Source organism: Stegodyphus dumicola, chromosome 5 (genome assembly GCF_044657685.1).
Source record: "Stegodyphus dumicola isolate Sdum_Otavi_A_Nest chromosome 5, ASM4465768v1".
In the NCBI taxonomy this organism is placed as follows: Eukaryota; Metazoa; Arthropoda; class Arachnida; order Araneae; family Eresidae; genus Stegodyphus; species Stegodyphus dumicola.
In genome coordinates, this window is record NC_140772.1 from 116,016,314 (window position 1) to 116,031,887 (window position 15,574).

Below are 15,574 nucleotides of genomic sequence, written 5' to 3' on the forward strand. Positions count from 1 at the left end.
TATTTTTTCATATTTTCTATTATTTTGTGATGACCTTATGTATTAAAGTAACATATACTTGCATATATTAAGAAGCATCACTTGATCAGTCAGCTAGAGATACTCCTCTCATACCGAAGGTCGCAGGTACGAAGGAAAATCTTTTAAGAGAGACTTTAAATTGAAAATGTACAATTATTAAGTCCTTTGTTAAAGTATTAAATTGAAAATACACAATTTAATACTTTCATCAAATGACTTAGTAGTGAAGTTTACATTTTTAGGGACTGAATCAAGGAAAATTTTATTATTCTTGGAGGTGAAGAGTTCAAACTCCTTTAGTATAAAAGTATTTAATAAGAGTTGTAAAAGGAAAAAGCTCTCGTACTGAATATTTTAGCCGTCTCTACCAAGCTCGGATGAAGTTGGACAAAATTTTAATATGATCAGCCAGCGTCTATGACTAACAACTAGCAGAAAAGCCCACAACGTTATTTATCATGAAGTCTGTCCGTAAGTCTATAGCATGATATGTCCAGTTGGCTAATTTGAGATAAGGAATTGCAATAATAATGTATTTCAAACCCTTTTTACTGGGTGCATGTAAAACAGATTTGAGTATAGAAAAGCAAGAGCAAAATTTGCCCAGATGTTCCCATTTTTAACGATTCAATCACTCCGAGTTTCCAAATGATTTCATATAATGATTTTAATATGTATCTTAATAGTTACATTGGAGTTTATGAAATGGTAAATACAATTTGTTTAATGTCTCGTTAATTAACCACTATCCCTACTTTGCTCATATCATGGTTGAAGAACCCTTTTTGCCAGTGTTAAAAAAATAGAAAACACATGATTTAATAATTCAAATGCATTAAATTATTATCACATTATTTTGGCTGATTTCTTAACTCGCAAATAGTAATATATAATGCCAGGATGCTATTCGTATCTAAATTAAAACTTCTGATCAAATTGCCCTGATCGAATACTCTTTTCTTGAAAACATAAGAAGGAATATCGTACTATTAATATATCAGGAATTGTCTTCTTCCTCATTGTGTGTCTTCGTGGAGTAATTAGAAACATGTACGGCTAAAAGTCAAAAGTACCGGCAGTGACATAGCTGACTGCTTCGCGCAAATTGCCTGCGAATTCCAAAGGGAGTACAGAAGGGCTTAGCTAAAATGTGGTGTATGATAATTCCTCACTGACTGAAGGTGAAAATCCTGTCGTGGACATAGCTGACTTTTCTTCTTTCCTGCCGATAAATGTCTATAGAATGACTCTTTTTCATTCGAAACTTGTGTTAATTACTTTAGTATGAAAACTTTTATTTATGGGGTTTCGGCAGAAAAAGAGCTTGGATCTACACTGACAATGCGTTTGAAATTTGAGCTATAAATTTATAAATTCTATGACAGTTAATGAAATTCGTTTCAAAACCATTAATTAAAAAATTCAAACTGTCTTTCAAACTTCCGACATTGGCGAACATCTACAGAATTTCAAAATTTCACAGAACTAAAGTAGATAAATTTACAATATTTCAATTTTTTAAGTGAATAATTAATATTAGAATAGCCATTTCAATTATTTACAAAACTAACTTTAAACATGCTTTCAGAAGTTGCTGATATTCCTTTTTATTTGCTGATATTCCTTATTTATGATGTTTATTTACATGATAATGAAGTAGGTTTGAATACTTTTAGATATTTTTAAAATATTTCGAAAAAGTATAAGAAGCATATAACTTAAAAATATCTAAAAGTATGTTGTTTTGAAGAGTATTGTAATACATTTTGTTTCAAATTAATTCGTTTTTTAAATATTCATTGTCATAATTAGAAAAAAAACTTTTCTTCTCACCTAATATTTGAAAAGCTTCCACGTGGGAGGTTCAACATTTTTTCCAGCTCTTTCACCAATTTTTGAGCTTTGCTTTCATCTACATCACTTAAAAAATAATTACTTCTATTAGTAAGGACATAACAGCAAAAGAAAAGAACGTTAAAAAACAAAAGCATTTTTTTTTCATTTTACCAAGGTTTAAAGAGCTATACTTCACTTTCAAATTACACGAAAGAGAACGTTTATATTCAGATTCATTCCTATTACTCAATGCATGGTTTACAAGATTCAATATTTTACAGATTTCTAGACTGATAAGTATTTTACAGATTTCTAGACTGATAAGTATAATTAAGTTATTAATAGCAATAAAATAGTACCGTCGCTGTCCAAATATGAAACATAACTCTCAGTCCTACGTGCAAGTAGTTACTTCATTCCAAATTAAGGTATTTTTCCCAGTTTACATTTTGACAACTTTTTCTGACATATTTCTTTCTGAATATGCTTTTATAAGAAAACGTTTTCTGACAAAGGATAACTAGGCCGATTTCTTCAAATTACGAAAAAGTAAACATATTTCCCCAAATTTCATTACAATTAATTATATACAGTTTGAAGCATAATGATTTCCACTTTGCTCTCTTTAGTTAATGGTAAGTGAAAGACAAATTATTTAACAAAACACCCTGCATCTATGAATCCTAATGACATAAATTACTACTGATTTCAAAGAATCAATAAAATGAAAGTTTTGTTAGACTTTCAATACATTTTAATTTTATTACTATTATGCCATAAACTATTTGTAGAAAAATTCTACTTACGTTTAAAAGTTTAAAAACTTTTATTTAGAAGAAGCTTAGTAGTAAATGATTTACAATGATTACAATGTACAATGATTGCATAATCGAAAATAAAGGGATGAAAAAGAAAAAATATAACATAATATTTTAAAAAAATTAGAGAAAGAAATAAAATGAAACAGATAAAATCCGTTTAACTCTATCTATTTTGCTTCCACTTCAAGCAAAATAGAAGTATCAGTAAACATTTTATAAATATGTTACTCATAAAATATTCTGTAAATATTTACGTTATTCACATATTAAATTTTAAAATTATGGTGTAATGGAAGGCAGGGATACACGCATATATTTCAGATACATGACATCAGACTCAGACAAAATTCAGAATTAAAATTTTCAGTAGTCAAACATTTTCCTAGTACATAGATAAAACATGCACCAAATCTTAATTTCATTCAAATAAAATTATAATAAGACAATTTTTAATTTATATGCATTTTTAACCATCTTAACCACTATACAAATTACATTCTCTCCTCCATATAATATACCAATCCGTATAATTGACGATAAGATACCTGAACACGATTATTCGTTTCAAATTCAGTTCTCAGCGTCTGAACGGGTGACCATGTTTGGTATTCCTCACATGCAATGTACAATATGATTACATTATTAGTGCAACGTCCTCCGTTAAGACATCCCTGTGTATTTTGCTACAATAAATATACAACCAACTAATCCTTTGTACTAAAAAATTAGGCGAAAATGAATAATTTTGCATCTTTCATTTAGAATCAGATGTAAGAGCTTCACGCATATAGGCATGTTAAAAACATGTATATTTTATGTCATTCTTAGAAAAAATCTGATTACAAGTGTGCAGTTTTTGTAGCTTGTTTTCAATAACACTTAATTTATTTGAATTTTATGTCTTAAAATATTTCAGGCTCTTTTTTAAACAAGTGAAACATTTTAAAGGAACAAACTTAATATACAGAGGATAAGAGCTTCTAATATTTTAGAAGAATTCACTGCCAGCTTATATAAGCTCTCTGCAAAAATATCCTGATAAATTCGTTACGAATTTCTTACGTGAAAAGAAATAGAATTCTTATTTAAGAAAACGTACTCGAAGAGCTTAAATGGTTGAATAGTTTAAATAATTGTCATCTTATTAAATTAATTGAAAAGGCAAAATCGAAAATTTGAACATGCTGAATACTAAATATTCATCAGCATTTTTAGTCTACTGTAATATTCAATGAACATTATTAATCTACGTGTGCCGTTGAAGGAATAATAAAGTTTAATTTTCCTCCTAGATATTCGATAACGGTTTATTTCATAAGATATGCATGTTTTGGGCTAAGTAATATTTGGTGGATAAGTATTTCAAAAATTGTTATTTTGGAAGAATTTCAAATAATTATAAAGAAGACGGCAAAACGGAGGCATAATCTCATACATAAGAATTTTTTCAATCCAAGCGCAGCGTCTGACATACACAAAGCATAACTTACAGCATACTTCAGTTTGAAATGATTAAAACTTGGAACTGAAATATGTTTACATTTCACCTTTAAATAACAATTGAAAGAAATCATCAAAAGAGCATCTTAGATAGTTTTATAGAAGAGAATATTTCTCCGATAAGTTTAAAATACAAACCTACTTCCTGAAAAATTTCTCGAAATGTTTAGGAAGAATAATGCATAGAAATTCTGTAACAGCCTTATTGAAGAAAACTTTCTCGAAACAAGAAAACATTTGAAAACGTTTGCAGAGATACTCTCTCTACAATGCCTAATGAGGGTTTTGAGTGCTGCATCATGGCTTCTTTGAAGAATTGAAGTCGGAAAAACATAAAAACAAATTTATCTAATACCATATATTTAGAAACTTGCATGCAGTTATTTTTTGTAAACAAGGGCATTTCATTACAACTTCTAAATTCTAAGATTTCGAATTGTGTTTCTGAAGTTAATAACTTAAGTAAATTTTCTTTTTCTCTGAATTTTCTTTTCTCTGAATTTAAATCGTATTTACCTAGTTATATTATAAAATATTGTATATTATTCTATGATCTCTTACCGTCGGAAACAGAAAATGTGATTTGTAAAACGATCCCACGAAAATAAACTTTCAGACTTATACAAGAAATTTAGATTTGAAAAATGAAGAAGATGCTGCAACGCTGTGCACCTCACACAATTTTGCGAGTTTATTTCGGTGATGTGTAACTGAAAATATGAATTACTGAAAGGAAATACCACACACATTTCAAGAAAAAAAAAACCTTTATGTTGCATCCAAGCGATAATAATATAGCATACGTTCATTTTGCAACTACTTTGCGGAACACTGTCGCTTATCAATATTTACTCCTATCCATTTTTTCCACTCTACGCAACCTTGAATGAATAACTAATCTTCCGGTGCAACAGTTCTCTGAGATTATAAGATAGTTCAATGTTGTTAAGTAAAAGAGCTTTGGAAGTAATAATTTAGCTTATATTATGCATTACAGGTAATGTTATTTAATACTGTTTTCTAAAATACAGCCTACTGAAATATTTAACTTATTAAAATTACCAGAATTATATTATTGTGAAAGAAAAAATTTTTCTAAAAAATAGAAAGTACTATTCCGTAATAATTCAGTATCTTTTCATATTCTTAATCCTATTTTTTTTCTGGCTCTATAAAATTCTCTACTTCATAAATGTACTTGATGTAAAAAACAGAATGATACATTAAACCCACGATAAAGAATGAAAGACAGTTATGAATAAAGTTGAAATTTAACTACTTCTAATATAGTTTTCTTTCCAAAATATATCGAGGCCCACCAGCGGCCGAGCGGTAAAGTCGCTGAACTCTGTTAGTTCGGTCCGAGGTTCGAATCCCGCGAACGGGCTGGCTGCATGGGTGTTTTCGTGGTTTTCCCCATGTGTAACGTGTATACGAGCCAGTTTCCCTTAGAAAGTCCTCCACGAAGGCATCCCACCCCTTAGGCAGATAGCCCTAGCGTGCTTTGCCATAATTAAATACACCACACCACACCAAAAAATATCCAGATATCCAAAATTTTTATCTTTTATGTTATTCCAGGCATTTTATTCACGATGTGAAATAGCTCAGCATTTATCATTAAAAACAACGCAATAAATTTCAGCAAAACTAAAAACAAAAAACATTAGTTTTAACAGAACAATGTGTTTTATTTGAATTTTTGCCTTAAGAATATTACGACAGAATTTATAATTTCAGGACTGAAACCGAAAGAAAATTCAGTCATTCGATAGTTCCTATCAATACATAAAATGGCAAGTCTCAGAGATAAAATATTCTCCATATTATTACTGGAATTCGAAAAGCATGAATAAAAAAAACTTTGACTGCTGATTTATTGATCATTTTTAATAGTCATTTTCTCATAAAGCAGTAAAAGTACATATCTGAGTATGATAAAAAATTACATGCAAGTTATTTCTGTCTGTAATAAATTTTAATTTACTTTTAAATCGCGTATATAAATGCTTGAAGTAATGTTTGTTCGAAAACTACCTAAAAATGTTTCGCTGCAAAATAAAAAAGCTTATACAAATTTCGAAGCTAAATGTATTTTCTCATTACTTCTATTTAAAATCTCTTTCATTAGCGCAGATTTCGTAAATTAATTTTCATGCTAATTTCAAATTTCGGCTGATTTGCTTATAACACTGTAAGAAAACATGAAATCAGTCCAACCTTAAATTACATTTATTACAAACTATTAATTTCATAGAATTTTTGTTCTACCGATTTCTATTCTTCACAGAATATTATTTAAAATCGAAGTCAGATTTTTATATTATGCTGATGAGCGTCTGTATTACTTTAACACTCAAATCACCAAATAGTAAATCATTTTGATTCGAAAGTAACTTATAATTTTAATTAAGATCGCATTTATAAATGTAAAGTTATTAATTTCAAGTAAACTCTTTCGAGGAGGGATATTTCTTATCTTGTTGGAAGGAGGAAAGTCAAACAGGAAAAACAAGGGGAAAAAGTAGGTAAATAATAATAATTAAAACAAAACCTGTTTTAAGAATCCATTTTAAAATAGAAACAAAAAGTTTTCAGATTTTTTATGATACCCATAGGGGCGTTTTATTAATTTACACACATATACGCATTTCGAGAGATTTTGGGCTGACGTCCCTTTGGGCTAAAAATATTTAAAAACAGCGTATCTTTAAATTTTCGATAGACAGTCTCGCGCGCTGGAGATGAAAATATTTTATTTCGTACAGCGTTGTCATTGCTCGCTCTGAAATCGTTGAGTTTGTTAATCAAAATTTGTTAAAGTTTTACAAAACATGAAAAAAATAGTAAAATAAGTTCTAAATTCAAATTTCGGGCTTCCAACGCATTCATATTTGGGTAAAGGACCACGTTATTCAAAATTTAATGGCTCTAGGTAGCATTGTTTTTTTCACAATGCAAGAAACATGCATACATTCATGCAGATTTTTCATTATTTAATTTCCTTAAATACAACAGTGGGCGATAATATTTGGCTGCAACAATTTGAAAAGTGATTCAGACCTTTTAGTGATTCGACGCAAAATACCCTTTCCAGACTATTAGCCCTTTGGGCTAATAAATATATTTAAATATATTTATTTATTAGGTAAAAACAGTTAACAACTGAACATAAAATGTAATTAAAACACAAAACTGCTAATTATTATTCTATTTTTTAGCAAACTGAAGAAGAAAACAGTCATTTTCTACTTATCATTGTCGATGTGTACATTTGTTAAATATTGTTATTTATTGAAAAGAAATGTCCATTGAAAATACGGCAAGTTAAAATTTTCATTACTTCAGATTACTTTATCTTTACCGAAATAACAACTACGCTTTCTTAATATGCTCAAAATTGCAGTAATTAGGTTTTTTACACAGTTTAACCACGAATAGAGCGAAAATAAACTTAAAGCGAATGTCCAAAATAAGTTTCTGCATGTAACGTAAGCGCAATTGACTTGTAAGGCGAAGCGAATGCATTAAACAGTCATATAAGTTCTGAATCAGATTTCTAGCATTAAAGATATAATGAATAATATGATAGTTGCGGAGAGAGGAAGTCTCCCATTACGTGTACACGACTGTTAATGGTCGGCAGTCAGCGTTTTCCTCTCTTATTCAGTTACAGCTTCAAATTCATTGAATAATTTTGAATTTTGCACCATTTGCGATCATTTGACACTCCGCATTTCCCGTCTCATTTAAAACTCCTCCTGAACCCAACTAGTATAACCTAAAATTTCCGAAAGTCATTTCCCGTGTGTCTGTTAATATTCGAAAAGCTTACTTTCGAGTTATTAATTTAATAAATATTCTACGAAGTTTTTGAATACTAATATTTGTTTAACTTTTCACATGCCATCTATTTGAGGAAATGCGCTTTTATAAATAATTATATTTTCTAAGAACAGGAAATGACGGATTACAAAATAGCTTATGATACAATATCCAATAAATGTATTTAAAAAATTGGGCTACATGTTACTATTTTACATTACATTTAGTAGCAAACATGAATTGTAAACATTATTAGTCTTTGATAAATTTTCAATAATTACTCTTTTTTATGGGACTTTTACAGAGCACGTTTTCTGTTTAAATTTAACAGAAAGTTTGATATATTTCTTAAGAGAACATTTCTAAAAGTGATCAAAGGAAAAAATATTTCTGATTTTCTTATTTTCTTTTCCTTTCTCTGGTTTTTTCTTCCTTGTACGAAGTAAAGGAGGTATTGTAATAGCGAAAATTTTCGGGTATCATATTTCAACGAATATATCCATTTTTAATACAATTTAATGATGTTTTTGCATGACACCTGTACGTAAGGGCAGGATAAAGCCCTCTTTTTCCAAAATGGGTTGCAAAAAGGATTTAAAATGGACTCAGAAGAGATTTTTTGGTGCTTCACGGAAAAAAATTAAACACACATACAACACACATACATATATAACATATGAATCTCGCATAACTCAAAAACGAGTAGCCTCTGAACGTTGAAATTTTATATATAGGACTGCTATAACATGCAGCTTGCACCTCCTTTTTCGGTTGCAATCAGACGCAATATCTGTACAATGAATTCATGTAGTGGTCAGATTTTGTTTCTGCTTATATCATAATTTGCCTAATAATAGATTTTTAATACAGAAAAATTTTTCACTTCAAGTAGCTGAAGTAAATCTGTTATTCCACTTTATCTAAATTTATTAGTGCCTATATCTCCATGCAATACGTCTGTGCAATTATTTTTTTAAAAATTTTTATCACGCGTTTCATTAATGATTTTTTCTTCATTCAGATAAACAATGTTTAGAATACATACATGTCTTTTTGTATTTTTTAAAACTTAGAGGAACACAAGATTTTAAAATATAGGAGTTCTAAGGGTTCTAAGAACTGAAGCTTCATTTAGTTCCATTCGTTGTTGGTTTGATAAAAGGCATACGTTTATTATACAAGTATCCTCTTTATTAATGTATATCTACTGGAAATTATCTATTTATTAAAGATTTTGTTAAATATGCTCTGTCGTCAGAAATGATTCTGGGAGGAAAAAAAGGTGGAAATAACTTCAGGTGTCCCTATCTAATATAAACAACTAGATCACATGGCACGAGCTGTAAGTTACCATTTCTGTAATAGCAGAATATGCAGTGTGTTTGTTATATTTTTTTAGATCTCTGTGCAAGTGCAATATTTAAATAAAACTTTCGGAAGAGGTCAAAAACTGGAACTAAAGAATTTTTAATGATGCATTTATAAAGCTTGAAATGTATGATCTTTTCATTTTTCGGCATCTCGACATGCAGTGTTAGTGGAAAAAAATCTAAAAAGGGCTCAGATTTTAAAGGGTCGCCTAAAAGGGTCTGTTGAGGTTTTTCTACATTCTCGCTGAGATTGCAGTCTATCAGTCTGCGGTTGCACTCACCCCTGCTAACCTATTTCTTTTTGTCTTCAAAGATGAGCGTAATTTTCTTCTAACATAATTCTCTAACTACAACAGCATAGCTGAATACATTTAGGAATCACGATGCCAGAGTTAAGTTCCTCCCCCAGTCTTTTTACCACTTCATCATATCAATATTCAGTACTTTTACTAAGATGGCTGTAAAAAACATTTTTTTCCCTTTTTCTTACTAACGTTTTGTGTGTGAATTTTATTAATCAAATATTATGTTCTTCGTACTTAGACTGCATAAAATTCAGTTCAATAGCAAAATCACAAAATATTTTTTAAAAAAGTGTATCTTTAGAATTTCCGATAGAGAGTCTCGCGCGCTGGATATAACAATGTTTAAATCCACACAGTGTTGCGATTGCTCGCCTTAAGTTTCTTAAAAATGAATTAAAGTTTTTAGAACTATGAAATATAAAATTCAAAATTTAAAATTCGGGTTTCCAGGTCCACATGTTCGGGGGAAGGAATACGTTATTCAAAGTTTGATGGCCCTAGGTACCGTCGTTTTTTCACAGTGCGAGAAACATACATACAAACATACATACATTCTTCATTATTTAATTTCTTTAAATTATTTCGTGGCAAAAATCTGAAACGTGATTCAAAAATTTAAAGAGATAAGCCGCAAAATTCTGTTTCCAGACTAATAACCCATTCGGCTAATAATAAGTAAAATAATAATGATCACTCCTCTTAAACTTATTCAGCTCATTACACATTAAATTGCAGCAACTGAAAATACGCAAGCAACTTTTGCAACATAGGTTTTTACCTAATCCAGAAAATAATTTATGCTTTCCATCTTTTTCTATCTACTGCTTGTATCCTGAAAAGAATTAATGAATTGCTTGACATATCTATGTATATCTTAAATTTCATTAAAATTAAATTCGCTGGTATTAGAATTTTAAAAACAGCAGCAATAAAATTATCGATGGCTTCCACGCGGAGAAGAATAAAAACTACTTTAATCTCCCAGATGAAGACGCTAAGGCAATTTAATAAGATTTTGTAAACTGGGATTGTTATCTTAAGCTTCGTCAAACGAAACTGTTTCTAGGTTTTTTTCTTCCAGTAATATTTTGTCAAGAACTTTAAAATAGGAAGCACGGAGGCCTCTAAAATCTCTTTAAACTTCGAAGTTACAGTCGAATTAATAATTTTTTAAAAGCACACTTTAAAACTTCATCGTTTTAATTAGTTTCTGAAACATCTATTTAAGAAAGCAGATGCTCACGAAAATTAAAAGGTAGCTTTCTTGAAAATTATACAAGGAAGGGAAGTAAAGTGTACGTTTTACAAAGCTAGAGTAAAAACATTCAGTATTCGATATTTCATCATTCATTCCAAGGCTATAAGCAATAAATAATTTTCTTCTTGATCTCTAATTTGGTAACATTTTTTACTCTCTCAATTCTCTTTATTGCCAGTCGTAAAAATGAAAACTCAGTTCAGAATATCACTTAATTCAGCATTACGTAATAAAATTTGTACTATGGGAAAATTGTAAATGTTTTTTTTTTTTTTTTTTTTTTTTTTTTTTTTTAATTCTACATGTTAAGATAATATTCATGCTAAATTTTACTCTAGCATAATGACTAAATTTTTACCTACAAGATTAAATTTAAAATTTTTAAATACTTAATTCATTTATAAAAATCTGTTCCTTTATTTTAAGAAATAAAAATATTTCGTCGAAATATGAATATAAAGTAAGTGCGTAATTGTGGTTCATACGAAAATTTCTCCCACCAAAAATAACTAATTCTAGTAATTTTTCTTATTGGAACTCAGTGTCTATTTTTATTCATTACCGCTTTATTAATACGTAGCTCTTTCATTCGTTATGTAAAAAGACTTCTTTAAGTATTAAGAAATAATTTTCAGAAAATTAATCCAGACAAAATGTGTATTTTCTATACGAAAGTTTTCTTTTCCACCCAAGAACAAATTGTTGCGGCACAATTATGGATAGCTTTCCGATTATGTTTTGAATGAAAATTGTTAAAGAAGATTAAACAGTTTTGCGTATTATTGTAAATATTAAATTTCATGAAAATAATAAATGCAATCAGTCTTTTGTCATACTACCTCTATTGCTTTCCCATAGTCTTATACCCAATGATGTTCCACATTTTGCCCATATTGTTCATAGAACTAGTTGCTTTAAAGAATTCAGTTATGCATGATTAAACATACGAAACTCGTATTATAAAATAATTAGACAATAGTTGTTTGTAATTAATTCAAAAATAGCTGTTTGCTTCTAAATAATAAGGAGACTGCATGCAAAAGAATTAAGAACCAGAAGTATTCGAACATTTTAAGTCAGTGAGCTATACGGATTTAGAATTACTTTCAAACATTCTCGAAACAACTTACATATTTGTAAATATATATTTTTAGGCTCCCATATTCTGTGAGTTCTGTGAAACGATGTGTTTACACTTTATGACAGAAGAAATTCATTTCAAACTAGACACAGAATTATTCATTCGACTTACTTTTCTTCGATAATTAAATACGTATGTGTTGCATCAACGGAGTCAAAATGCCCAATATGGCCTTCTCCAGTCTGTGCAGCATTTGCTGTTCTATCTTCATCTTTCAGCGATTTCGAATTTAAATTGTCAATTCCTTCTAGCAATTCTGGTTGGTTCTGCGTCAAGCGCTGTAGGGGAAGCTTCTGTGAGTCTTGACTTCTTTCTTTTGTTTCTGAAAGGTAAGAAAAAGTCAAATGGACTCTTACATAATTATTATGCAAGATATTTTGAATGCATGCATTTTGAAATATAAGTTAAAAAAGAAAGCATTTACACCTCGGTTGTCCCGAGTTTAGCGAAAATATGTTCATTCACAAAATAATCGGAAAGAAATTGCGGAAACTTTGTAGTTTTAATATATCGTGATACAACTAGAATTTAAAGAATATTACTAATATTGATCTGATCTTTGACATATCATAAAGAAAATTTCCGGAATAAAACAAATCAGCACTTTTCTTCTTTGAAATATACATTGATTCCATATATATTGCGAAAATAAATTTATTTTAAAAATAACTTTGTTTAAATTTGTTTGTATAAATAATTTATTCTTTGAACTTACTAAAAATTATGAAGTGTTATATTCTTATGTTCTATCATTACAACAAAATGAGTTTCATTCCAGAAAATACATGATTTTATCTCAAGTTGTAAGATCTAGTCTCCTTTGCTAGCATAAACTGCAACTAGACCTATTTGAAAGTCTGTTTAACGACTTCTCGTTAAGACTAGGAGATGAATACTACAAGGTAAGGGTCTAAAAGACCCTTTTATTACATTCTAATTATTTACAAACGGCACGGTCTCACGTGCTTACAATTGCACAATCCACTTGTGGTGAGGAATTGAAAGATCATGGTAACAAATTAAATTTAAAGGTAAGCTAGTAAGTAGTTCAACACTAAGCAAATTAATTTACCCTAGCAGGTTAACTCAGAAACATACAGCGGCGTGGTATTAAACTTCGGAGGCAAAAATGTAAAGCAGAGACTCAGAATTCAAACTGCTAGTAGAAATAACAACGCTGGTACTCAAATAACGAAAACACGCTCTGACTAACCTATTCGCTACTTACACACTCGTTCACCTTAACTCATTTATATCCTGGCGAGGAAATACGAGGGAAACAAGGAGTGACAGGAAAAGCTAACAAATTAAAATCCCCATTAGTAAAAATAATATACACCTTATACGGTGAAAAGTGTTTAGAAATGTCTCAATGAAAATGAGCTCAGTGGATTTCACTTAAGCGATGAACTGGCTCTCAAACAATGAATTTATTCTAAGTACATATTAAATTATGCTTTACAGTACTAAGCAGCTGTCGAACCCCTCTACTTTCGGATGAGTTTTACCTTCACATCCCGCAAACATAGAAGACCTTAAAATCAATTCATCTGTGAGTGCAAATCCCAAACTTCAGAGAAATGATCAGGCAAATTAAATAAAAATTCTGAAAAAAAAGATAAAATTTGAATTCCTTGCGTTACAAAGACCGTGTTAATTGATTGCTTAAGGGCGTGACAGATCGTTTACTATGCACGAGCGCAGTAGATGGTAGAAGCAACTCTTTTTCGCTTTCTTTATTTTTACTATTATTTATGCTCAGAAAATTAAATTATTTATAATTGTATACTCGTTCATAATTGTATACATATTATACATATATAATTTTATACATAATTGTATACATTATTTATAATTGTATACATATCGTTCCCTCATTTAGTGTGTTTTTCAGGTGAATTTATTTAGGACTGCGAGAAGAAACGCAGTTCTTTCCTTTATATTATTATACTATTTATTATTTTATTTTATAAAAGAAATTATTCACGCAGTTTTTGAAAGAACAATGGAAAATAATATGCCAAAAAATTTTAAAAGACATTTTTATTTTTTCTTCTCTTCGTTTTGCAAATAAATTCGTAAACATAATATATATTACTATAAGTTCAAAACATTAAACTGTTTACAATCGTGGCATTAAATGAATTTAAAATTTTAAATTAATTTAAAATTCTGACGAATTTGTTCTTTAAATTATCAAAGGAAACACCATATTCCATTAATGTAGTTAAATAACTCTATGCAACTCACTATGCCTGCTATATATTATATTAGAATTACCGGAAGCTCAAAACTTTTGAGAAGCGGCAATTCAACCTTCAACCCTGCTAACCATTCATGCATCGCTTTGCCTTTAAGAACAATAATTACGTAATAATAATAGTTATATTTGAGGATTAATTAGAAAACGGTCGATCAAACACCGATATTTTAAGCAAATGATGAAATATGTTGCTGCCAATGAAAAATATTTTAGTATTTGCTCGATAAACAAGAACCACGAATGATGTAACAAAGAACCTGACACTGGTGTCCTATTCTAATGAACAAGTTCCAATTTTGAATAATAAAACGACTGCAAATGCATAAATTTGTTTCTGATAAAAAAATCATGATTTTGCTACAGGAATATGTAGCATGAAGGGAGGAAAGGAATATACAGAATACTTTCTTAAAATTTTTATCTCCCATCATTTCAAACTTTAAAAATATTTTGTGATAGTTTGAGGAGCCTAAACTCAAGCTACTCACGCTAGGAAGAGGACCCTCTAGCCTGAGTATGTTTCCTTAATTTGAGCAACCTAAAATTAACTTGCTTTCATGGCAGGAAGAAGGCCCTCTGGTCCAGGAGTTTCAAGAAATAAACTCTTAAATATCGCATTTCATAGTTTAACGAATTCGTATATAAGTATTTACCCGTTTGAAAAAAAAAAAAGGATTTTTTAAAGCCTTTCTTTAATTATTTAAATGCTGTTTTAAGGTACCATTTAGCTACAGAATTAGAAATAGAGTGAATGTATTTCAATTCGTGCGAATAGAGTTGTGACCGCTCTGTGAAAACTATTTTTCAGCTGCCACAAAGTCCTTTGCTCATCAATGGAAAAGTCAATCATTTTAAAACAATATATCAGTTACTGAAAATAAGGAGTAGTTTATATGGAATTGAAGCGGGCCAATATGAAATTTCAAGCGATACAATATTCAATTTTGAACTAGCCTTTTCGAAAAATTTAAGACAAAAAGTAAATGTAGAGATTCACGTTAGTTTTACATAAAATCTCTATGCAGTTTGAAGGATACATTTCGGTTTCTATCGAAGTTCATACCCTAAAAACACTTTCAACTTAAATTATAATATTTAAAAATTTTCTAAGGATATTAATTATTACCTCCGCATATCAGAATTTTACATCTAAGGCAGTTTCATTTCTTTTTTAATAACTTTTCCACCACAAAAGCGTTTATTGAAAATGCTTATAGCATTTTAAATAAACTAT

The 15,574-nt window shown here is 29.7% G+C and overlaps 1 protein-coding gene across 2 annotated transcripts in view; it reads right to left on the reverse strand.

Moving 5' to 3' along the window:
• The window catches only part of IA-2 (tyrosine phosphatase IA-2), a 991,654-nt gene that overhangs the window by 489,003 nt on the left and 487,077 nt on the right, over positions 1–15,574 (reverse strand). For both annotated transcript variants that reach the window (XM_085816984.1, XM_085816983.1), the window contains 2 exons: positions 12,189–12,399; positions 1,855–1,941 (listed from right to left, as the gene is read on the reverse strand). In XM_085816984.1, coding sequence (XP_085673110.1) covers positions 1,855–1,941; positions 12,189–12,399 — 298 coding nt within the window. The remainder of the gene's footprint in view (positions 1–1,854; positions 1,942–12,188; positions 12,400–15,574) is intronic.